General features: G+C 42.3%; 1 protein-coding gene across 1 annotated transcript; it reads left to right on the forward strand.

Moving 5' to 3' along the window:
- The first annotated feature begins 981 nt into the window (after positions 1–981).
- On the forward strand, positions 982–26,651 carry LOC122436916 (cytochrome P450 2J2-like). The gene is made up of 9 exons (XM_043461178.1): positions 982–1,240; positions 4,858–5,020; positions 7,775–7,924; positions 8,151–8,311; positions 12,451–12,627; positions 15,013–15,154; positions 15,506–15,693; positions 21,719–21,857; positions 26,129–26,651. Exons 1-9 carry the CDS (start codon positions 1,031–1,033, stop codon positions 26,305–26,307), a joined length of 1,509 nt encoding a protein of 502 aa, XP_043317113.1. The 5' UTR covers positions 982–1,030; the 3' UTR covers positions 26,308–26,651.
- Positions 26,652–26,936: the final 285 nt, after the last annotated feature.

Below are 26,936 nucleotides of genomic sequence, written 5' to 3' on the forward strand. Positions count from 1 at the left end.
TGGGCAAGGCCATGCTCAGTAAGTCTTTAATCCAATCACTGCTGATGGTGGGGCAGTGTTCCCTCCCTGTAGTTTGGCCTCAGGTGGTAGGGGTAACAGCGATAATGGCTACCTCCTTCAAAAGTAGTTATGCAAGCATGCTGTGGCTCCCAGGACTATTTTAGTCAGTGCTCCTGACTCCGCAGCAGGCCATTGTCAACCCATGCCTCTGTCAGAGACTCCCAAACACACAAAGGCAAGTGTGATTCAGTCTCTTGTGAGGTCACCTCTCCTTTCTCCTGGGTCCTGGTGCACACAAGGTTTTGTTTCTGCCCTCCAAGAGTCTGTTTTCCCAGTCCTTTGGAAATTCTGTAATCAAATCCCCCTGACCTTCAAAGTCAGATTCCCTGGGGATCCTCAGTGTTTTTGCCTGATCCCCAGTTTGGGAAGTCTGTTGTGGGACCTAGAACTTTCCCAGCAGTGCAAGAACTTCTTTGGTATAATTGTTCTCCAGTTCGTGAGTTGTCCGCCTGGTGGCTCTATAGTGGGGCTAATGGTGATCTTCAAGGGGACTTAGGCCACATGCTGTGGCTCCCAGGAGTGCTATTGCCAGAGCCTCTGCCCCTGCAGCAGGCCACTGCTGACTCATGGCCCAGGGAAGCCTGATGTGCTGCCTCCATGGGGTGGAAAAGATTCAGACAGGACTTAGGGACTGAACAACAAATTGGAAAGAGGAGAGGAAAAGGTGGGTCTTAGGGACTGAACAACAAATTGGAAAGAGGAGAGGAAAAGGTGGGTCATGGAAGGGTAAAGTGACCAGGTGCCAAGAGGAACAAGGGGCAGGGCTCACTTGAGTGGAGGGGGGGAGGGAGGAGGAGAGGTGGGGGCAGGGAAGGACAGAAGAGGAAGGGAGGGAGGGTAGGGTCTGACAGGAAGGGCGGGGCAGGGCCTGGACATAGGGCAGGAAAGGCGTTGTGCAGAGATTATAAATTCACAGGTGCGGGGACCTTCCTTGCCTCTGATTGCTAAAGAGGAACCAGACAGAGCAGCCATGCTGGAGGCACTGGGCTCCCTGGTGCCTTCCCTCTGGACCATGCTCCATCCTGGCACTGTCTTACTGGGAGCCCTTGTCTTTCTCCTCTTTGCTGATTTCCTCAAAAGGCAGCGCCCGAAGAACTACCCTCCAGGGCCCCTGCGCCTGCCCTTCATAGGCAACTTCTTCCAGTTGGACGTGGGGAAGGGGAACCTGATTCCTCAGCAGGTAGGAGTAGGTGAAAGTGCCCAAGTGCATCCTGACCCTGACCTTCAGGACCAGGGCCATTCTGGGTACCAAGGGTGGGAGCCTGGGGGTTCAGAGGCTAAAGTGGTCACCCAGGTACATCCAGCTACAAGCCTCTCTCTTCTCCTATGCAACTGGCATGATTCAACCTGTGCTTCGTAGGGATGAAATATTAACTGTTTACTATTTAAGTGTACTAGACAAGATGTGCTTTGGGGGTATAGTGGTGGTACAGGTTTATTGTACAAAAGATGAAGAGCTTCTTGGTCCATCTAGATGATGGAAAAGGTGTAAATATTGAACTGTAGCACTCAAATGAAGCCTCACATACTGCCAGGAGCTTTGTTGTTGTTTAGTCTTCTCCAGCACCACAGTTCAAAGGCATCAGTTCTTTGGCATTCAGCCTTTTTTGTCATCCATCTCGCACATCTGTACGTGACTACTGGAGTTTAGTCATCTGCATATTTTCTCTCATGTCAGGGATCCTTGGATAGAGTATGGTTCAGAACCCACTCTGCATCCTCTGTAAATCTTTTTGGTTGACCAAGTGACCCTTTGTCTCTCTCTCTTTTTTTTTTTTTTTTACTGGAGCCTCAAGTGTAACAGACACAATACATATTTTAAATCATTTAGTTATGTCTTTTTACATATTACTGGGGCATTCTATTTAGAGCATGATCACTTTGTCTTTTTAATATTATTATCCTTGGTTGGGGGAGAGGGAATGCTAAGCTTTCGCTCTTAGAGGTTCTGTTTCCCATGTGTAAAATGGTGATACTCCTTACCACTTTTCAACTACATTGCTCCCATCCCTACCAAGACAGAGCCCCCACCGTCAGGCTTCTCCATCTGCAATCACTCTCAAGTATTCACTTAAAAATGTCATCCTCTGCCTAGGTTTTCTTAGTGCTTCCTGCTCCTTCCCAGAGCTCATATTCCTAGAGCTCACTCCAGGATCCCTTCTTGTAGCCTCTTTCTACTTTATAGTCTTCTCCCTTCAGGGTTCCCTAACTGTGGCCACCCTGAATTCCTTAAAATTCCCTTCAACCCAATACTATCTCAAGAATCTATCCCAATACTAACCCTGTTTCCCTGCCTCTCAGGACAGGTACCTTCATGACAGGCAGCTCTGTGGTAGGTGGTTATGATGATGAAATAAAAGGAATATTCAGTGTTAACATAGCTTATAGTTGGCGCTCAACGAATAATAGGTCTAGTTCCCTAGGGATGCCTGGAAAAGTTTAAACACAAGCCTATATTACAAAGTTCAGATGCACATGACTTTACTGGTTTCTGGAAGAAGCACCCCATTGCTATTGCTAAGTGATAGAATTAGTATTTAGAATATTAAAGTCCTAACCTATACCCTTTTTAAGAAATGTGTTGTTTTTCACGTATTGTGAAATATTCTTGTTTTCTTTCTGTTAATAATTTCCAACTGGAGTCCATTAGGGCAGAGGGCATACACTGTGTGATTTTCACCTTGAACAATTATGTAACGGTTGATTTTATGACCCATGATAGATACTTGAAACAATATGTCTTCTGCTATTGTTGAGAAGAGTGTTCTGTACTCTGTGTCAGGTAGACCTTATTAGATGTTTGTGTTGTTTAAGTGTGTCTGTACCCTTGTCTAGTCAAGGCTATGGTTTTTCCAGTGGTCATGTATGGATGTGAGAGTTGGACTGAGAAGAAAGCTGAGCACCAAAAAATTGATCCTTTTGAACTGTGGTGTTGGAGAAGACACTTAAGAGTTCCTTGGACTGCAAGGACATCCAACAAGTCCATCCTAAAGGAGATCAGTCCTGGGTGTTCATTGGAAGGACTGATGTTGAAGCTGAAACTCCAGTACTTTGGCCACCTGATGCGAAGAGTTGACTCATTGGAAAAGACCCTGATGGTGGGAGGGATTGAGGGCAGGAGGAGAAGGGGACAACAGAGGATGAGATGACTGGGTGGCATCACTGACTCGATGGACGTGAGTTTGAGTAAACTCCAGGAGTTTGTGATGGACAGGGAGGCCTGGTGTGCTGCGATTCATGGGGTCGCAAAGAGTTGGACAGGACTGAGTGACTGAACTGAACTGTACCCTTGTTGATTTCTTATCTACTAATTCTATCAATTACTTTAAGAGTCCTGATATCTGCAACTGGAAAATACAGGTTTGTCTATGTGTTTATTCAGTTCTGGTGTGTGTGTGTGTATTGTTGTGTTATATGTACTGGTCACTCAGTCATGTCCAACTCTTTGCAACCCCATGGACCTAGAGCCAGACATCCTGGAGTGTGAAGTCAAGTGGGCCTTAGAAAGCATCACTATGAACAAAGCTAGTGGATGCGATGGAATTCTTTACCATCTAAGCCACCAATAAATTTGGCAGCTCTTTTATGGCATACACACAGACATTAAAATTGCTATGTCATCTTGGTGAATTGGCACTTGGTGAATTGGCATCTTGATGAACTTAATTATTACATAATATCTCTCTTTATCTGTGATGACTGTTTTTGCCTGAACTTTATCTGATATAACCACAACAGCTCTCCTTTGGTTAATGTTTGCATAGCATATGATTTTCCACTCTTTCACTTTTAGCATACTTCTATGATTATATTTAAAATGAGTTTTTCTATGTAACTTATAGGTCGGTTATTATTTCATTCTACCAAACTCTTTTAATTGGTGAATTTAGATCATATATATTTAGTGTATTTTTTGATGTGTGAATGCTAAAGTCTATTGTTTTACTATTTCTGTTTTTCACTTTGTTTTCTATTCCTCTATTTCCCCTTTCTACTCTTACTGTGAGTCACTTAAACATTTTTTAATGGATCCACTTTAATGGATCTGTAGTGTTTTTTAGTATATCTCTTTGTATTCCGCTTTAAGTGCTTGCTGTAAAGCTTACAGGCTATGCATACATACATTACTGCCTCATCTGATATTGTTTCCATTTTAAGGCTGAGGAAACTGACTGAAATCTGTCAAATGATTTGCCTAAGTTATTCAGAATTGATAATGGTCAATAAAGGACTTGAACCTAAGACTATTTGAATCCTACACCCAATCTCTACTTAGGCTATCTGACTTCTCTTGATATCAGTTCAGTTCAGTCACTCAGTCCTGTCTGACTCCTTGAGACCACATGAACGGCAGCATGCCAGGACTCCCTGTCCATCACCAACTCCCAGAGCCTACCCAAACTCATGTCCATTGAGTCGGTGATGCCATCCAACCATCTCATCCTCTCGTCCCCTTCTCCTCCTGCCCTCAATCTTTCCCAGCATCAGGGTCTTTTCAAATGAGTCAACTCTTTGCTTGAGGTGGCCAAAGTATCAGAGTTTCATCTTCAACATCAATCCTTCCAATGAACACCCAGGACTGATCTCTTTTAGGATGGACTGGATGGATGTCCTTGCAGTCCAAGGGACTCTCAAGAGTCTTCTCCAACACCACATCAATTCTTCTGTGCTCAGCTTTCTTTATAGTCCAACTCTCACATCCACACATGACTACTGGAAAAACCAGCTCCGCACATCCTCCATCCAGGACACGAAGACATGTACATACCCAACTGTGACTCTTCTACTTTTTTTCAGATTGTGAAGAAATATGGGAACATTATTAGCCTGGATTTAGGTGTAGTTCATTCCATTATTATAACTGGATTGCCCTATATCAAAGAAGCCCTTGTCTACCAGGAACAAAACTTTGTAAACCGCCCCAGGGCACCTCTTCAGAAACGTATCTTTAACAATAAAGGTAAGTTCCATGACCAAAATAAGAAGCATGTGTTTGATATTCCTGTGGTCTCTGAAAGTGCTTCCAACATTCCCAGGAACCAGGCCCCTCATAAAATCTCTGCCCCTCAAAGAAGCTGAGTGACCCCATTTCCTGTTGAAGTCACCTCCTCAGGGAACCTGGCCCAGTCAGCTCTAATGTCAAAGGATTTGGGAGAAGTGGCATCACCTGCATGAACTCACTCTGGATGCTTTGATAAATGAGTATCCTCATCACTCAGTGATGTGATGTGTTTTTTTAAGGAGAAGAAAGGCAATGCTGCGTTCTCAGGCTCTCTTCTATTTTCTCATTCAAATCTTCAAATCTTTCCCCCCAGAAAAATATGTAGATCATCTTCCTCCTACTGACTCTGTGATCCCTTCTTGTTTCTAATTCCTTATGCTCTATTGTTAAAGCTGTGCCTACAAAGTATCTCGAGTTTTCTGTCAATGGAAGAGTTTGGCATGAATACTTAAAATGATCATAAAATAAACTTGGTAAATGAACTTACATTTTAAAAAATCTGAATGAAAAACTAAGATCTATTCCTCTACCAAAGCACTCTTCCCCGCCCCCCCCCCAGTGGTTTGTCAATTCCTCTTTGAAATATTGCACCTATTAACTCTACATCCGTTTACTCTATGTCTATAATGTGAACCCAGTGCTTGGCTCTAGTTATATAACAGTGAGTAGAACGGACAAAATCCTTGCTTTTCTATAACTTACAAGTGATTAGGAAAGACAATATCAATTACACAAATAATTTAAGGCCTCGTTGTTATGAAGAGTAGGATTCACTTGTGACAGATATCTAATCTAGTCTTGAGACTCAGGAAAAGCTAATAAAGTAAATGACAAGTATTAAAGTAAAGAAGCAATCCAGAAATCCGGTGAAGAAGCAATCCAGAATAGAATATGAAAAGTTTCTAAGGTGGGAAGAAGGACAGTGAACTGAGGAATTGAAAGGGGGCCAGTGTAGTAAATGCAGGGATTAAATGGAGATAATTAAGTGGAGATGAAGCTGGTGAGTGTGGCCAGAAACAGTTCATGCACGTTCTTGTTAAGGATATTGCTTTTTATCCAAATAACAATGGAGACTCCTGAATGGTTTCAGTAGAGGAAGGAATCACCATATTTACATTGTACGTTTTAGAGACTAATCTAAGCTGCAATATCAAGAATGGAATAAAAGTAGCAAGAGACTATGGAGTCTTGGAGGTTAGAGGAGGTGGTGTCCTGGATGAGGGAGGTAGCAAGAAATGATAGCACAGTAGGTTAGAAGAGGAAAGTGACTGTGAAGATACATGGATTTAAGCTACTCAGGAGGCAAGTCCAATAGGACATGATGACCTAGACAGAGGGAGAATGAGGTGTTGAGATAGACACCCAAATGGGTAGGTATAGGAAAGAAGGGACTTGTAAAGGAGGACAGGTGTTGGCTAGCCTGTGTGGGAAGTTGTATGGAGCAAACCATGAAGTCACTCATTGATTTGCTGAATGTGAAGCCAGGAGAGTCGAGCAGCAGGCAGTTGCGTATGCACCTGAAGCTGAGAGACAATAGCACATGTTGACTATCAGTAGATGTCATTTGAAATTTTGGCGTGGAGGAGATTTCCTAGAAATGGAGGATAGGGTAAGAAGAGAAGAGGCTTCAGACCTAATCTTGAAGAGCTCCATCATTTCAAAATTGAATCAAAGAAGGTAAGTTAACCAAAGGTATGATAATTTCTCTGAAGTCAGAGAATTAACAGAAAAATCTGGAGAGTGTGATGTTCTGGGCTCCATTGGCAGAGAGTGTTTCAAGAAGAAAGCATCTCATGCTGCTGAGACATCAATATGAGGCTGAAAAGGATCCTGGATTGAACAGTAGGAAGAGCTATTTCACTAAGGTGGTGGAGGCCAAAGGGAGATATTAGAAGGAGTTGAAGAGTGCAATGAAATGAAGAAATAAAAGGATGGTGACCTCACCTGTGTTATAAAATAAATGCAGTTATATGGCACACATTAAGACATGTTCTTTTTTCCTTTTTCTGTGGTATTCTTTCTGCACAGTGTTCACATCTTTTTTGTTTTCTTGGGTGATTTATAAGATCTTTTATTATTTATTATATTTATATATTTATAATATTTGTATTTATTTATAAATATTTATTTATATTTATAATTATAATTTATAATTATAAATTTATATAATTTATAAAATAAATAATTTATAAATAAATATTTATTTATTATATGTTTTATTATTTATAAGATCTTTTCTCCTTATGAGCATTGACTTTGTCTAATCCATAAATTCATACTTAGTATGTAGCATAGCAAATTCTTAAATGTGCTTATGTGACAAGTAATCAAAGCGTGGATTTTGGAGTCAGGAAGACTTGAATTTGAATGTTGTTCAGATGTTTACTAACTCTATGACCTTGTAGAGTGTAGTTTTTGCCCTTGAGCCTCATTTTTCTCATCATCAAAATTGGAAGGCTGATTTGGCAGTAATGGTTATACTTACATTAGAGAGATTCTATGAGTACTAAATTACATAATGCATTAAAAATGCTAATGTGCCCAGCATTGCAAGCAATCAGTAAATTCAAGCCATTATATCCATTGCTTAGGGATTACTTCTCTGAATAATTTTCAAGTGCCTTAAAGAGCTTCTCCTTCTTTTCATCTGATATGTCATCACCCATGGACCTTGTTGCCTTGCTTTTCATAACATTGCATTCATTTCCCCAGGCTTGATCAGGTCCAATGGCCAGGTGTGGAAAGAGCAAAGAAGGTTCACCCTGATGACTCTGAGGAACTTCGGTTTAGGAAGGAAGTGCTTAGAGGAACGCATTCAGGAAGAGATCACCTACCTCATCCAGGCAATAGGAGAGGAGAACGGTCAGTGGGTCGTAGGACAGATGCAGGGACTGTGGTTCATGCTTTCACTAACCAGAAGCTTATCAATACCTACATGCCTGTCCTAGTACCAGCACTTTGTAGGGTCCTGGGGTCGTTGTCTTGGTGGTGGTTCTGTAGTGTTTATGTCACATATCATGTAAAGTAGACTTTTAGTGGAATGAGAAAGAAACCTATCTGAAGGCTCCATCTCTTCTTCTGTCTCCAGCACAGCCTTTTGACCCTCACTTCATAGTCAACAATGCTGTTTCCAATATTATTTGCTCCATCACCTTCGGGAAGAGATTTGACTACCAGGATGATCAGTTCCAGGAGCTGCTGAGGCTGCTGGATAAGGTCTTGTGTCTACAGACATCAGTGTGGTGCCAGGTAAAACAGTTCATATTCCATGTCTTGAAAAAAATATTGGGCTGATATCAGAATCAGATGAGATGGAGTCACCCTTTCCTTTTTAGCTGAAATCTAATCTTTTTCAACACAAGCTTATTTGAAATCAATCTGTTGATTTTACTGTTTTGGGTATTATTCTTTAATATTTACTGTAGACAAAGAAAATTTCCAGCATTCATATAAAGTGCAAAACTTTACATGACAAACCATGTATGCACTTGTGTTTTTTTCCTTAAAAAACATAACATTGCCATCACTTTTGAGTTCCTCCTATCCATATCCTCCCTAGTTCCACACCTGCATGATCCTCACATGTGTGCTTCTATGCCTGGCTCTTCCTTGGTCCATTGCTTTGAGATTCATTTCTTAGTTGCTCTTCTTTTACTCTGCATAGTTTCCCACTGCATGAACATGAAACCGATTTTTATTCTCTTGAAAAACACTTTGGGATTGATGGACACTTGGGGATTTCCAATTTGGGGATGTTATAAATAAATCTGCCATGAGCATTCTTGTTCAGTCATTCCTGTGGGCACACACACTCATTTCTCTTGCATATACACCTGGACATAAAAATAGTTAAAGCTGTCGAAGTGGTTGTCCAATTTACATTCTTATCTACACATGATATTATCAGTTTCCTAAACTTGTGAGATATGGATTTAAGGGACTCAAACCTCACCCCTTCCTTAGTAGTCCCCGTCCTCCCCTTTTGTCCTGCTAGGGTTTTGAGCCTGTCAAAACCTCTGCTCAACCCATTGGCCTCTCAGCCCCTTTACTGGATTTGGAAGACACTTCTAGGGGAAAATCAGACCCAAGTGTTGAAGTAAATGCTTGAGTATCTAGAGGAGGATTTACTTTCATTCATTTTTAACAAGCAACATTGCCTGAAAGTTTATGGACCCATCTCACCAAAACTGAATAAGTTAGCATGAATCCTAGCACAGTAAAGGAATATAGAATCTGCCTGCAATGCAAGAGACACTGGAGACCTGGGTTCAACTCCTGGGTCAGAAGGTTCCCTGGAGAAGGAAATGGCAACCCACTCCAGTATTCTTGCCTGAGAAATCCCGTGGACAGGGGAGCCTGGTGGGCTATAGTCCATGGGGTCAGAAGAGTCAGATATGACTGAGTGACTAAAAAAAATGAATCCTAGTACAGTAAAGGGGTATAATGAATGTGAGCTATTATAATTATTATTGTTAATGTTATTTTTGAAAAACATTCTGTATTGTCACCTCTAATCATGATAACCCCTCATTCAATAATTCCATTTTCTACTCTCTTAGGAAGTCTGGGACCTCACTGAGTACCTTGCTGAGTATTCCCACTGAAAAGAAATTCCTGGGATGGTTGGATGGGGTAGTAGGTCAGGGGTAAGGGAAGGGGTACCATGCAGATGTTCAAGCTGGTTTTAGAAAAGGCAGAGGAACCAGAGATCAAATTGCCAATATCTGCTGGATCATCGAAAAAGCAAGAGAGTTCCAGAAAAACATCTATTTCTGCTTTATTGACTATGCCAAAGCCTTCGACTGTGTGGATCACAATAAACTGTGGAAAATTCTGAAAGAGATGGGAATCCCAGACCCCCTGACCTGCCTCTTGAGAAATCTGTATGCAGGTCAGGAAGCAACAGTTAGAACTGGACATGGAACAACAGACTGGTTCCTAATAGGAAAAGGAGTACGTCAAGGCTGTATATTGTCACCCTGCTTATTTAACTTCTATGCAGAGTACATCATGAGAAATGCTGGGCTGGAAGAAGTACAAGCTGGAATTAAGATTGCTGGGGGAAATATCAATAACCTCAGACATGCAGATGACACCACTCTTATGGCAGAAAGTGAAGAGGAACTAAAAAGCCTCTTGATGAAAGTGAAAGAGGAGAGTGAAAAAATTGGCTTAAAGCTTAACATTCAGAAAACTAAGATCATGGCTTCTGGTCCCATCACTTCGTGGGAAATAGATGGAAATAGACACAGTGGAAACAGTGTCTGACTTTATTTTTTGGGGCTCCAAAATCACTGCAGATGGTGATTGCAGCCATGAAATTAAAAGACACTTACTCCTTGGAAGGAAAGTTATGACCAACCTAGATAGCATATTAAAAAGCAGAGACATTACTTTGCCAACAAAGGTCTGTCTAGTCAAGGCTATGGTTTTTCCAGTGGTCATGTATGGATGTGAGAGTTGGACTGTGAAGAAACCTGAGCACCGAAGAATTGATGCTTTTGAACTATGGGTGTGTTGGAGAAGACTCTTGAGAGCCCCTTGGACTGCAAGGACATCCAACAAGTCCCATCCTAAAGGAGATCAGTCCTGGGTGTTCATCGGAAGGACTGATGCTGAAGCTGAAACTCCAGTACTTTGGCCACCTCATGCAAAGAGTTGACTCATTGGAAAAGACCCTGATGCTGGGAGGGATTGGGGGCAGGAGGAGAAGGGGATGACAGAGGATGAGATGGCTGTATGACATCACCAACTCGATGGGCATGAGTTTGAGTAAACTCCAGGAGTTGGTGATGGACAGGGAGGCCTGGCATGCTGCTATTCATGGGGTCATAAAGAGTCGGACATGACTGAGCGACTGAACTGAACTGACTGACAATGCATTTTTAGAAACACAAAGTAGTTCAGCAACTGTGATAGACAACTGCACATACTTTATTTCAGTTAATTATTTAAACAATTCTTTAAGGATGAAATGAAGTATCCTGATGTGTCCAAGCAGATATTGAAATGTGTAAGCAAATCCACATAGTGGTCCACTGACTCTCCATTAGGTACACTAATGATCTCATGTGATTTGGTCATGAAAGTAATCCTGACACCCCAATGTCATGACAAATTACATCACCATCATTATCATCATTATTATTGTTCCCCAAATTTCTGAGAAAGCAGCAGAGCTAATAGTCAAACCCATGTCTGTTTCATTATAAGTCTAGGAAATTTTCCATTATGTTGTGCTATCTATTTTATATCAGAAAGTATTAGAAAAAATATATCCAAAAGTCGCTTAATTTTATTAAAAATATCTTACCCACATGGAGAATACATCATAATGGGCAGATAATCAAATATATATCTATTTTTAACATAGGTGGCTAGCTAGCCAAACAGTGGTATTTTACACACACAAAAACAATAATATACACACATATGCTAGAGACAGGGCTTCCCTGGTGGCTCAGACAGTAAAGCATCTGCCTGCAATGTGGGACACCTGGGTTCAATCCCTGGGTCAGGAAGATCCCCTGGAGAGGGAGATGGCAACCCACTCCAGTACTCTTGCCTGAAAAATTCCATGGACTGAGGAGCCTGGCAGGCTACAGTCCATGGGGTTGCAAACAGTCAGACATGACTGTGCAACTTCACTTTCTTATGCTAGAGACAATTGCCATGAAAAAAAAATAAAGCAAAATTAAGGGAGTGGGGAAAGGGTTCCAGAGGTGCTGCTACCTAGGGGATTATCAGGATGAATGAAATGAAAGGCTAGTGTTATACAGATTCCAGAGGAAGACCAATTGCGATTGAAAGAATAGCAAATGCAAAGGACTAAATACTGTCTTCCTTGACGTAATCACAGAGACCAATGGGGATGAACTAGAAAGACTAAAAGAGACTTAAGATGGCAGTGAGTTACAGCAGAGGAAGGGACAGGAGGGTGAGGGGCCAGGACACGGAGAGCTCCAGGCCAGGAGAAGGATGTAGAATTTGTCTAAACATCTTCAAAAGTCACAAGAATATTGAGGAATAAACAGTGAAACAATCTATTAAACTGTTAAAGGATCCCTCAGGCTGCTCAGTAGAAAGACTGGGAAGGGAGTTAAGGAGAGAATCAGGAAATCTGTTGGAGGCTTTACAGAATCCAGGTAAGAAATGGTGGTGGTTTTTACTAAAATGCCAAATGCATGGAGCAGTGAAAAGTGGTTCAAAATTGGTTATATTTTGAATGAAGGGCTGAAACGCTTTGCCAGAGGGGAAAGAAGTGGATTGAGGCAAAGAAGATGAGTCAAGGATGATGCCAAGGGTCAAGTGTAAGTAAAGAAAAGACATAGAAAGTAGAACACTGTCTCAGCCCCTTGTCCACTTGACTGTTTTGTTTTCTCCATCAGCTCTACAATGTCTTTCCACGGATAATGGATTTCCTTCCTGGTCCCCACCAACAACTCTTTAGTAACTGGGAGGAACTGAAAATGTTTGTTGCCGATGTGATTGAAAACCACAGGAGAGACTGGAATCCTGCTGAAATGAGAGACTTCATTGATGCTTATCTCCAGGAAATAGAAAAGGTGAGGGAACCTGGGTGTTTTCCTGAGTAGTGTTCTTAAAGAACAAGTGAAAGGATTCTGGTTTCTTATGCTGCTGTGACAAATCACCACAAATTTGGGGGCTGAAAACAACCAGGGCCCCTTCCTCCATCTTCAAAGCTATTGATGTAGCTTATTCTCTGCCCCCATCCTCACATCTTCTCTTTATGTTCTACTTACTTCCCCTTATAGACTCTTGTGACTATAATGGTACACTGGGATAATCTAGAATAATCCTCCCATATCAAGATCCTTAACTTCATCATATCTGCAAAGCTCCATCTGTCAAAAAGTATTCGCCCATTCCAGAGATTAGGACATTCATATGTTTGTGAGTCATTATTCAGTCTATCACAGGGGAGAAAAACAGAGGCAATATTTCAGTGTGTACGAATATCATTAACTCAGAATTGATGATGAAGCCAAATAAAGAGTATTTGGCTTGTGCGCATGCTTAGTCACTAAGTCATGTCCAACTCTTTGTGACCTCATGGTCTGTAGTCCACCAGGCTCCTCTGTCCATGGAATTTCCCAAATAAGAATACTAGAGAGGGTAGCCATTTCATTCTCCAGGGGATCTTCCCACGTCTCCTGCATCTCAGGAGTAGCCCATTTGGCTTGAAATCTTTGGAAAGGCCAAATACTTCCTTTAAATCTATTCTATCCTCTACCCATACGTGAAAGATCTGTACACAAAGGAAAAAGAGGCATTGTTTTATTATTACTTGTCAATACCTAGTCTCCTACACTTTTCTCAAGCTTCCCAGTACAGAATACAAAAGTGAAACTGAGTCTGATGCCCAGAGTTTAGCCTCAAGTGGGAGGGACTTTTGTCTTCCTCCCTCATCCCCATGTCATCCACTTTTCAGTATTATTTGCAAAAAGCAGGAAAAAGGCTAAATTGGATGTATATCCTTTAACACAGTGAACCCCCTGGTTACTGTTCATCATTGCGTCAGTGTCATCATTTTGGTCTCATTAGATTGTTTGTTCCTTCCCTGGAGTTGAAAGAACGATGCATTTTTTCTGTCTCCTCTATTTCACCTAATTGTTATAGCATTCATAGAAGCGTTGATTCCTCCTGAAAGGAGACTGCACTTGCTATGAGGTGTGCAGTTGTGGACAGCACACAGGGCATCACTGACACATTGAAGCTCCCGGAGGAAGGTGGTAAAGATGCTGGAGTGCCTTTCAGAATGGCCATTGGAATCAGAGATGCTTAACTGGGGAGACCTGAGAATTGTACTTTAGTAAAATACATTTTATTCGTTCTGGTGTCAGTAAAAGCATTTGTTGAGGATTTGTTATATGCCATTTCCTACTCACATAATCCATAATGCCACTTGATGGGTGAATATTGTTATTTCCGTTTATGGGAAAAGCAATTGAAATAGAAACAGGGTTGTGTGTGTGTTAGTCACTCACTTGTGTCCGACTCCGCAATCCCCTGGACTGTAGCCTGCCAGGCTCTGCTGTCCATGAAATTCTCCAGGCAAGAATACTGGAGTGGGTTGCCGTTTCCTTCTCCAGGGGATCTTCCTGACCCAGGGGTCAAACCCCAGGCTCCTGCATTTCAGTGAGATTCTTTACTATCTGAGCCACCAGGGAAGCCCAGATAAGTTGTGGGCCTTAGTTCAGGGCTGAGATTAAAGCCCTGGAGGTGTGGGAGTTGAACCCAGGGCCTCATGCATGCTAAGCACAAGCTCTACCACTGAGCTACACCCCAGTTATAGACACAATTAGTGGTTTAGGAATTGATCTAGTTGTACACATAGTGAATGCTGTGGCTAACGTTGGAACTGAAGGCTGTTTTTCCAGTGTAATAACACGTGTGTGTATGCAGTCTCTTAGTTCTGTCCAACTCTTGTGGTCCCATGGATATAGCCCACCAGGCTACAATGGACAGAGGACTCTGGTAGGCTACAGTCTAAGTAATTTTCCAGAGTATGATGGGCTACAGTCCACGGTATTTTGCAGACAAGAATACTGGAGCAGGTTGCCGTGTCCTACTCCAGGGGATCTTCCCAACCTAGGGATCAAACCGGTGTCTCTGGTGTCTCCTGCATTGGCAGGCAGATTTTTTACCACAAGACCCAGGATAATAATAGATTCTCCCAAATTATGGTAGTAAAATAAATTAACTGACCCATTTTCATCCATCAAAAGTAACAAAAGCTTCCAGCACTTGAGCAGGAGGATGATAATGATACTGCAGTAATAAGTTTCTGCATCCTGGGATGGCTAAAGGGAAAGTCATTTCTCCTAGAGGGAGGAGGTGTCTTCTTCCATATTCTCTCTTGAGTGAAGCTCCCTGTGCTGTGGCAACTTAGAATCATCTGAAAAGTCAATAATCACTATGCTTTCTAGCATAAAGGCAATGCTACTTCGAGTTTCCATGACGAAAACCTCATCTACAGCACCCTGGACCTCTTCCTTGCTGGAACAGAGACAACTTCAACCACCCTGCGCTGGGGGCTGCTCTACATGGCCCTGAACCCTGAAATCCAAGGTGAGCACATCCATGCATGTGCCTGGATCAGGTCAGAGTGCTTCCATACATCAGTTCTTATAAATCTTAATGTTCCTAAAAGGAAAGTTGATTTATCCTCACTAATAAGATGAAATTAAGGCTCAACAAGTTTCAGGAACTCGCAGCAGGAATGTTGTTGAGCAAGAGTTCGGTGCCAGATTTGTCTCACACCAGGGCCCACTTCCCACTCACATACCTCCCTGAGGAGCAGTCTGGAGAGCTCACTATAGCGTTAGCCATTTTGATCCTGGTTATTCCATTCCTTAGCTTAACCAGGCTTAAGGAAAATTATGGAATATTAGAATGATACAGCCTCCTCTTATCTCCCAGAAAAAGTCCAAGCTGAGATCGACAGGGTGCTCGGCCAATCACAGAAGGTGAGCATAGCAGCTCGAGAGTCCATGCCCTACACCAACGCTGTCATCCACGAGGTGCAGAGAATGGGGAACATCGTCCCCATGAACGTGCCCCGGGAGGTGACAGTGGACACCACCCTGAATGGATACCACCTGGTCAAGGTAATTAGAGGCTCACTCACAGCCTCAGATCTCCAAGCTTCTATTTTAAATGGTGTGAATCTCAACTGGAAAAGTGACATGTTTTCTTCTCTTAGGGAAACACTTATGGGGAGAGGTATTTTTGCTGGTGGAATACTAGATTTTTTTCTTTCATTTGGGATCTTTGGAAGATTAATTCAAATATAAGTTAATAGGTGTTTTGGAGGAGAAGGGGGATTCCTAGGTAAATATGTTTATTCAAAGACTGGCTTTTCTTTGCTACGAGATTGCTCAGTGTTCTTACTCCGTGATGTGCCTTGTGAATATTTCTGGGGATACAGCTGCAGCAATTCTCAGACAGACTTTGCTAGAAGGTCCTTTCGTTTGCCTTGGGAGAGCTTCTCACAGGATAGGGACCTGCCAGACTTATGTTGAAAAATTCTGCTTCTTAATCCTGGGGGCAGAAAATGTTGAATTATGAGGGACATGTGGGACCACTTGAACCAAAATCACATCAGTACTGGTGTTTCTAACATAATATCCCCACAGGTATTGTTTCCAGCGTTAACTCACAGTCCCTTGATGGGACTACCTCAAAAGGGAAAAGAATCCAAGCCTGTGCCGTATTAAAATAACACAAAAGAGGAGAAGGAAACCAATACTTCCTTGGTTCCTAAAGCAGTCAGGACTATATATATTCTTTCAAAACGTCTGATTCAGTTCTCAGAATAATTCTGCTATCCTCATTTTACAAATTTTATATCCAGGCTCAGAGAGTGATTAATCTTGTTTAAGAATTCTCAGTTACAAAGTGACAAGAGTTGGGTTCCAGAAACAGACTTGTTCTGAGGCCCAGGCTCATCCTTGTCTACACCACGTTCTCTCTATAGGACTTTGACTTTAGAAGAGTCTCCCTGCAATTGTTCTCGGTGGTTCTCTGTTAAATTCCGTGTTCACAGAGGAAATTCTGCTCGCCCTCTGCCCTGCTCTCTCAGGGTCTCAGCAGACAGCTCTGCTGTGCCCCAGTGTCCTCTCTGCACACCGCACATTCACAGTCTGCTTTCTCACCGCCCTGGTCCATCTCTGGGGATGCATGCAGTTGGTCTGAGTCCCTGTGTGTGTGGGACCTGGGGTTGACCTCAAGGAAAAAACACAGGAGCTTCTCCCGTGGGCTCCCCTTGGGCTCTGTCCCTACAGAGCCAGTAAATGCAGCTATTCCTGCAGCAACTGCATTTCCGATTTTCTTGCTGATTGACTATCTTGTGTGTGAAATATGAGGTCTAAAGGTTTTCACAGGTGATCTTTGCATATTCACAGCATTATATTTAACTGCAGAGAACTATCCTAGTTCAAAAGATTCATTCCAACAGATTTTTTTCTGATGTAATGTTCTGTGAGACCCAGGGAACCAACTAAAACTGGTTTTTATTTTATTTATTTATTTAATTTATTTTAATTTGAAGATAGTTGCTTTACAATATTTTGGTGGTTTTTGCCATACATCAACATGAATCAGCCACAGGTGCACATGTGTCACCCTATCTTGAACCCCCCTCCCACCTCCCTCCCCACCCCACATCTCAGGGCACCTGCTTTCTGTGTCCTGCTTCATGCATCGAACTTGCACTGGGCATCTATTTTATATATGGTAATGTACACGTTTCAATGCTATTCTCTCAAATCATCCCACCTTTGCCTTTTCCCACTGAGTCCAAAAATCTGTTCTTTACATCTGTGTCTCTTTTGCTGCCTTGCATATAGGATCGTCATTACCATCTTTCTAAATTCCATATATATGCATTAATATACTGTATTGGTGTTTCTCTTTCTGACTTACTTCACTTTGTATGATAGGTTCCAGTTCCATCCACCTCATTAGAACTGACTCAAATGTGTTCTTCTTTATAGCTGAGTAATAGTCCATTGTGTATAGTACTACAACTTCCTTATCCATTCGTCTGCCAACGGACATCTAGGTTGCTTCCATGTTCTAGCTATTGTAAACAGTGCTGCAGTGAACACTGGAGTAAACATGTGTCTTTCAATTCTGATTTCCTCTGTGTGTATACTCAGCAGTGGGATTGCTGGGTCATATGGCAGAATGGAACTGGAGGAGTCAACTTTCCTGACTTCGGCCTATACTACAAAGCTAGTCATCTGGACAGTATGGTACTGGCACAAAGACAGAAGTATAGATCAATGGAACGAAATAAAGAGCCCAGAGATAAGTCCATGGATACCTTATTTTTGACAAAGGAGGCAAAAATATACAATGGAGAAAAGACAATCTCTTTAACAGGTGGTGCTGGAAAAACTGGTCAACCACCTGTAAACAAATGAAACTAGAACACTTTCTAACACCATACAGAAAAATAAGCTCAAAATGAATTAAAGATCTAAATGTAAGACCAGAAACTATAAAACTCTTAGAGGAAAACATAAGCAGAACACTCTCTGACATAAATCACAGCAAGATCCTCTAGGACCCACCTCCCAGAGTAATGGAAATAAAAACAAAAATAAACAAATGGGACCTAAGTAAACTTAAAAGCTTTTGCACAATGAAGGAAACTATAAGCAAGGTTAATAAAGCAGCCTTCAGAATGGGGGGAAATAATAGCAAATGAAACAACTGACAAAGAATTAATCTCCAAAATATACAAGCAGCTCATGTAGCTCAATACCAGAGAAACAAACAACTCAATCAAAAAGTAGGCCATAGAACTAAACGGACATTTCTCCAAAAAAGACATGCAGATGGCTAATAAACACATGAAAAGATGCTCAACATTACTCATTAGAGAGATGCAAATCAAAACCACAGTGAGATATCATCTCACACCAGTCAGAATGGCTGCCATTAAAAAGTCTATAAACAATAAATGCTGGAGAGAGTGTGGAGAAAAGGGAACCCTCTTACACTGTTGGTGGGAATGCAAACTGCTACAGCCACTATGGAGAAGTGTGGAGATTCCATAGACTGATTTTTAATAGCAACTAAAAAGTCACCCTGGAGGATGTCATGTACGGTGCTTCTCCACAAAGCCCTGATACGGAAGCTCTGAAGCACTGGTTGCCAGGCTTCAGGAAGCACCCCTCTATTAGCAAGTGAAACTGACTAAAAACAAGAGAAAAGAAGATGAGGTAATGGATGCTGAGGAAAACCAGGTACATGACCAAGGATACACAATGAAAGTGATCCTCAAGTTGTGTAAGATTTAGGTCCCACAAAGCTGGCCTGGTTGATTAGCTCACGATGATGAAATAGCAGGACGTCAATTTAACTCTTCTTATGTAAACACAAAAATCACAATTATCTACTGGGTACTCAGTTGCTCAGTCATGTCAGACTCTTTAAGACCCCTTGGACTGTTCCCCACTAGGCTTTTCTGTCTATGGGATTTTCTAGGCAAGATTACTGGAGTGGGTAGCCATTTCCTTCTCCAGGGATCTGCTCAATAACCATTAACAAGACTGCTGAAACGTATCAAAAAAGACACCAGTGGGAATTTGCCGTATGACTCAGGGAGCTCAGACTGGTGCTCTGTAACAACACAGCGAGGAAGGATGGGGTGGGAGGGAGGGTCAGGAGGGCAGGGACACGTGGATACCTATAGCTGATACATGATGTATGGCAGACACCCAGCACAGTATTGTAAAGCGACTATCCTTAAATTAAAAATAAATAAATTTTTAAAAGGATACCCTTCTGAAAGAGACACGTGCACCCCAACGTTCATCGTAGCACTGTTTGTAATAGCCAGGACATGGAAGCAACCTAGATGCCCTTCAGCAGACAAATGGATAACGAAGCTGTGGTACATATACACCATGGAATATTACTCAGCTGTTAAAAAGAATTCATTTGCATCAGTTCTAATGAGATGGATGAAACTGGAGCCCATTATACAGAGTGAAGTAAGCCAGAAAGATAAAGACCATTACAGCATACTAACACATATATATGGAATTTAGAAAGATGGTAATGATAACCCTATATGCAAAACAGCAAAAGAGACACAGATGTACAGAACAGACTTTTGGACTCTGTCGGAGAAGGCGAGGGTGGGATGTTTCAAGAGAACAGCATTGAAACATGTATATTATCTATGGTGAAACAGATCACCAGCTCAGGTTGGGTGCATGAGATAAGTGCTCGGGCCTGGTGCACTGGGAAGACTCAGAGGGATTGGGTAGAGAGGGAGGTGGGAGGGGGGATCGGATTGGGGAATACATGTAAATCCATGGCTGATTCATGTCAATGTGTGACAAAAACCACTACAATATTGTAAAGTAATTAGCCTCCAACTAATAAAAATAAATGAAAAAGAAAAAAAAAAGGATACCCTAAATCCAAAGACAAGAGGAAGCCACAAGAAGATATCAGGAGGGGTAGAACTGCAACAAAACCAACTGCCATACCCACCAGGTGCTGTGCTCAGTCACTCAGTCATGTCCATTCTGTGAGCCCATGGACTGTAGCCTGCCAGGCTCCTCTGTCCATGGGGATTCTCCAGGCAAGAATACTGGAGTGGGTTGCCATGCCCGCCTCCAGGGGATCTTTCCAATCCAAGGACCAAACACAGGTCTCCCACACTGCAGGCAGATTCTTTACAGTCTGAGCCACCAGGGAAACCTATCCGCCAGGTGGGCAACCTGCCAACTGGTAAGCAATTATACTACAGAAGTCCTGCCACAGTAGTGAAAATCCTGAGCCCCAAGGCAGGCATCCTAGCCTAGGGGTCTGGTAACAGGAGGAGGAGCCCCCAGAGAATGTAGCTATGAAGATGAGCAGATTCTGATCTCAGGAATTCCACAGGGCTGGAAGGAAAGAGGACAGTCTTGGAGGGCACACACAAGACTGTGTGCACACCAGCACACAGGCAAATAAAGCAGTGACCTCATAAGAGGCTGGACCAGACCTACTGCTAGTATTGGAGGGTCTCCTGCAGAGGCAGGGGGCAGTACAGCTCACAGCAGGGAAAAAGACTCAGAGTGGCAGCTCCAGCAGGCACTCATTGGCATGAGGATGCCCAGAGGCTGCCATACAAAGAGGCCTGGAAAATATTGGGAACAAATGACAAATTGAGAAACTGAAAAAGACGTGATGCAGTAAGCATGCAGGCAGAAGGCTGGTGACTCAGAGTGGGCAGGTGATGTGCCCATAATCAGAGATGGAAGCCACTGAGGGGTATCTATCGAGGTCCAAATATGGTGGGGGGATAGGAGGGACATAATTAAATCATGTCCAAAGCTAACTCAGCTTTCAATGTGTCCAGCACATTGAAGGGGAAAGAAAGGATATGGATGTAGTTAGGACTAATGTAGGAGTGTGGGCAACCAAGGTAGTAACTTGGTCCAGGCAGTGATGGACCTAAAATGGAGGTGATAAAATCAAGAGAAATTTCAAGTAAAATTGACCAGCCCGGTGAAGGACTGGATGAAGGCAGAATGAGGGAAAGGGAGGCATTAAGGAGGACTCCTGAGTTTCTTGCTGCATACCAGGAAGGATAATGGTTTCTTCCACTCAGTGATGTTGTTCTATTATTAAACTTTCTGTGGAATTTACTAGATAATGGAGGGAAGAGAATGCGAGAAACTTAGACGAATGAGACATTTTTCATGCTGGACAAACTGCCATAGTTACCACTTGAGTAAGCAGCTGGGTCAATTTTGGTCTAGAACTGCCTGCCCACTGTCACATTATTCATATATGTTTCATACATGTTCTTTGAAGCATATGTGTTCTCTCCCAAGTTCTCCACTGACAGGTCCCTGCAGAGATCCATTCTGCACTAAGAGCAGTCACACTTCCCGGATAAATTCCCAGCAGATAATTCCAGTCCATCACTGTAAGCTGTCCTATGGCAAAAAAAAAAAACAACAACCGTGCTAGGGATTGGGTTCAGAAGGTGGTGGGTTGGTGAGGCTGAGGGAGTTTAGGGTGCTGTCAGCCCAGGTGTGGGAGTGCCGGAGGACTGCTGCCCCTCTGTACATGTATGTTGTGTGGGTCAAGTCTTGTCTGGGTCTCTTCTGCTTTCTCCAGGGATCCATGGTCCTGACCAACCTGACTGCACTGCACAGGGACCCTGCAGAGTGGGCCACGCCCGACACGTTCAATCCAGAGCACTTTCTGGAAAATGGACAGTTTAAGAAAAGGGAATCCTTTCTGCCTTTCTCAATAGGTGAGTAGTAAGAAATAGGACTGTGGGAACCCAGGACTCCTCTGTCTGCCCTTGCGTACTCTTCTCCTTGTGATGCTTTGCTTTAGTTGGAACGTCTCCTGATAGCCCTGCCCAGCATGACTCACTCTTGTGGTGGTTACACCTCAAGAGTCCCTGGGCTGAGCATCCCCAGGACTCATGCTTTTACTTCCTAAGCCCTGGCTTGACTCTGATGGAGATTTCAGCTTCACAATGTTATGTCCCTGCCAACACGGGGACAGAAGCTTAGCCTCCTCCTGTTACCCACAAAGAAGGTTGAAATCTTACCATCTGAGTAGTTTTACGTGTTCCAAGATCTTTTCAGGACCTCCCACTCACAAAAATGTAAAGTGAATAACTAAGAAAGGGATGGGGGAGCTGCCAGTAAAGGGGCTGATTGTCATTACGGGCATCACAAGGGACTCAGTGCCATGGACTTACGTAGATGAGATTCTACTCTTTAAGATCTTCCTGAAGAGATCTTTTTAAATTTTGCCTTTTTAAATTCTAATAACCCTTTACAAATATAGTTACATCATTCACACGGCACACAACCTGAAATGTATGAAAGAGAATGCAGGGAAACTCTCTCTCATATTTCCAAGGCAGCCAGTTCCAAAAGTTCCAAAATCTCCAAATGTTTTAACTCATAACTGTGAAATGAGTAACAAAATTCTTCATATGTACCAGATAATGAGTTATGTATTTTGTTGAAATCGTTTCAAATAATTTCCCAAATCCTTAATTCTATAAATGTTTCCTGAGCACCTGTTATGTGTATTCATTCCTAAAGATATGAAAAATGATTCAGTAGACAAAAAGACCATGCAACTCTCATGAACCATTTGTTCCCCTGTAACCTTACAAGATTAAAATTTGAATCACCACTTTGGGTATAAGGAAGGTAACTGAAGTTTAGCAGGGTCAGCTATGGAATATACAGTCATAAAAGTCATGGGGGCAGTCCTAGAACTGAGTGTTATTCAGGTTTATCCAATACTAATGCCTGTGCCTCTTCCTAACAGTGTCTCCTAAAACAATAACTAAATGCTACACTGAGTTGACATTCTGAAATCCATAGTAGCTTTCTTATCATTAAGTTAAATTAAATACAGATTAATTTTATGTGACAGTATCATTTTGCTGATCATGCCACAAAGGCACAGCGAGGAAGGGTCTGGAATTTGACCCCATGTAGGCATGATCCAGAGCCCAGGCTTTCCTGCTGTAGGACTCTGTCCTGAGTGTATTTGAACTCATTCAATTAGATCTTCTGTGTCTTTCTTCTCCAATTCTGTGCCACTTTTGCTTACACTGGGCAAGTCAGTGTAATCTGAAAGAAGAAATGAGATGTAAGAAAACCTTCTAGTCTTTCTGTCTACAAGAGCTTCAGATTTCCTGTTATAGTACAAAGTTTTAGCTGTTTTAAGTGTTATAATTATTCTCCCTTAAGTTTTTGTTGTTGTTGTTGTTGTGAGAGTTGTAACACACCCTTCCAATTACAGATTTTATTTGCAAGGAAATTATTTTATTTCACATGTACAGCAATCCAGTTATTAACAGTTCGACAGGAAAGAAGTCAGTATTTCCTTTCCCAATGTAAAGAAATTAGGATTTAGAGAAAGCTGTTTCTTGTCCAAGGACATGTGCCCAAGGAATTGGCAGAAAACAGCCTCAGACTCATTTGTTGTTGGTTTTTTTTTTAATTTTTTTTGTAAAGTAGAGTTGATTTACAATATTGTGTTACTTTCAGTAGTAGAGCAAAGTGATTCAGTTATACATATATATTTATAAATATATATATATGTGTGTGATCTTAGCTGGGCTCTCTTGCCTGTGTAGGAGGTCAGATGACTGAAGACTGATCTAGGACTACCTCGGCTGGGTCAGTGGGGCTCTTTTCCAAGTTACCTCCTCCAGCAAGCTAACCCCAATGGGTGTACATGCAGATGACAAGACCCAGGAGGGAGGAAAGCACACAGTGCCTCCCGAGGGCCAGGCTGGGAACTGGCAACCATCACTCCCACTGCGTTCCAGGGCCCAAGCAGGTCATACTATGAGCCCCTGTTCAAGGGAAAGGGAAACTAGCACAGTTTTTAATGGGAAGGGCTATGAAATCACATTGCAGATGATGTGGGTACAGGGTGGGGGTGGGAATTGGAACAAGTGTTGCAATCAGGTAATATCAGTCTTTCTGCCTGAGAAGAATGAAATTCATAGAAGGTAAGCAATTTGGGATTTTCCTCAGCTGTGGCAGAATGCAGCCTACTTAAATAGAGTAGGAAACAGAAACCTGAAAAATGCTCTAAATCAAAAAGTCAACACTACTATTAGGTTTTTCTCCCACCAAACTCCATTTCGGGCACAGTTGCTTTGACTCATTCTTGATCCAGCACTTTGTAAAGAGAGCTTCCTTGAAGAATGGGGTGTGGAGAGCTCCCTCCCTTCTCTTGGAGAGGTGATCAGGTGTGGAATTAGAACACACACACAGTGAGGGCAGATGGCAGAGGTATTATTGCAAACATATTTTTTTTTCTTTTGTTTCTTCATTTAAGTTTTTCCCTCTTGATGCAGCAGAGCAACAGACATCTTCATGAAAGACAAGAGGCTGAGTCCTCATTTTTCAAAACAATCACTGAGTCATAGGAGACAAGAAGAGAAAGACCTTTTTTCAGAAACCCTAGACCAATTCTCTCATTCCTAGTGAGGTGATTGATCTAGTTATTTAGTGGGAGCACCAGGGAGAAGGTCCACATTTCCCATAGTCCAGAATGAAGTTGTAGAATCAAGTAGCTCTCCTTTTCATGATTTTGAAATCAAATTCATGTCTCCTGTATTACTCGTATCCTTGTTCAGCCATATAATGTAGTTAGGAGATTATTTTACAAGTTTGACAACTGAAAATGGTGTAGGTTGGTGAGACTATTTACTCATAGCCCAGAACTGGTTACTGATGAAACAAACACTGTAAACCTGGACCCTGACTCCTCTGTGGGTCCATTTTTGTCACAAATCTGGATTGCTCGAGGAGAATTTTCAGTATTTACAATACAGCTGGTTTGGTACCATTTGAACAAATTTCTTCATTTGATTCATTTTTAACTGATGTCCTCACTGTACTGTTCTATTAGTGATACGTAAAGAGAGCAGAGAGAGGGGAACAGAGATGATTAAGAACTGCTAGTGGGAAACACAGGCACAAAATTATATAAAAAGGACATAATTCTGAAGCATATTTTGATTTATTAAACACATTTGCAGGCATTCTCTAATCTTATTTTTCAACAACTGCTTACAGGCAGAGGACAAAATTGAGGCATACATACAATAACTATTTTTGAAGAATATTTCATGACATGGGGAAAAACCAAAGTAACAATAACAATGCCCAGAATTAACTACAGAGAATAATCCCAGTGATGGGTGTGCAGGAGAATCTTTAGAAAGACAGTGAGGAAATATGTTCATTGTTAACGAGGGTTTTGCCTGGATTATGGGATTACAAACATCTTTTATATCTTTATACTTCTCAGACTTTTTTTTTCATTTTTGCAGTGAACATGTATTAATTAGTGAGAAAGTAAGTCATTAAAACACCCACAAGAGAGATAATGGAGACCAGAGAAGGGTATTGTAACCCAAGTGGGGAGGAGGGCATCATGAAGGGGAGGGGCTGGGGGAAGCCTGGAAGAGATGGTGCAGAGGTGGGATGAGATAGGGTCGGCCCTGCACGGGGAGCCCTGGCAGGGAGATTCCCAGTCACGATGGAGGGAAACATGATGTAGAGAGAACATGCCTCATACTTGAGAAGCCTTCATCTGATGTTCACTTTCTTATACTTCTCAACAGTTTTTTTTTTTTAATAATGATTGAAAAATATTAAAACAGAATTTTGCTTTTTGTCTGCTTTTGTCATCATCATTTCCTAATGGATTTTTGAAAGACTTTAGGCTAGACGCCATGTGTAGGTCAACCCAGCCCCTCTCTTGTTCTGTCCACAGCCTGCATCTGCACCCTGTGCCTTACCATCCTGACCCCTGAAAGTGCTGAGCTCTGCGATTGTAGATTCACTTAACTGGGCTTAGGTTTACAAGGTGGTTGCCATGAAATAAGCCAACTACATAAAGGCCCAGGCAGGGCCTATCAGGTTCTCACTTTGCTCGGGTTTTTTAAGACGTGGTAGAAGATTTCAGTCCTTGTGAGACACAGTCACCATCTGAGCAGGTAACTCATCTCATATTTTTTTCTTTTAGGAAAGCGGATGTGCCTTGGAGAACAATTGGCCAGGACTGAGTTGTTTATTTTCTTCACTTCACTTCTGCAAAAATTTACCTTCAAGCCTCCAGCGAATGAGAAGCTGAGCCTAAAGTTCAGAGAAAGCCTGACCAACTCCCCAGTCAGCTACCGCCTCTGTGCTATTCCTCGGGCCTAAAGTTGTCAAGACAGGGAGGGGAAGGAAAGCAAGCAGAATGGGCCTGTCCCCCACCCCAAGGCAGGACGCCTGCTCAGAAGTGAGGGAGCAGCATCCAGTGCCTCTAGGACAGGTCCCAGGAACTGGACTCAGAGGAAACTGGATCCAAACCCCAGCTTTACCATCTCCAGTGGGGCCTTGGGCAAATCAGTTGTGAGTGATTTCATTTTCATCTGGGAAATATAAGTTGGAAAATGATTTCTTCTGTAAAAGAAAAATTAATGCAAAGATCAGAGGAAATAAAGGGCTTTAAATGGCTTGGAACCCATAAAGCACATCATAAAATTCATAGTTGTGATCTACCACCTTCTGTGTCCTTCTTTAGAAATTTGCTTCTGGCTTATTGAGATGGCCTGGATCAAAATGGTGCCAAATGGTGGATAAGAGTTAGACGTTGGGCCCTGGGCAGCCATGGAGGTCAGCCAGAAAGGCCCTCACACTTGGTAGCACTGGGCAAGCTTATCCTGCTTCTCCCTCAGACTGGCCCCTGGGAAGTCAGCAGGGCAGGTAGATTCCTGATTGATAAGCACGGTTCTATGGAAAAGCAGTTTCTCTGGTTTACCTAAGAAAACACTACCTTGACCTTGGAC

Source organism: Cervus canadensis, chromosome 2 (genome assembly GCF_019320065.1).
Source record: "Cervus canadensis isolate Bull #8, Minnesota chromosome 2, ASM1932006v1, whole genome shotgun sequence".
In the NCBI taxonomy this organism is placed as follows: Eukaryota; Metazoa; Chordata; class Mammalia; order Artiodactyla; family Cervidae; genus Cervus; species Cervus canadensis.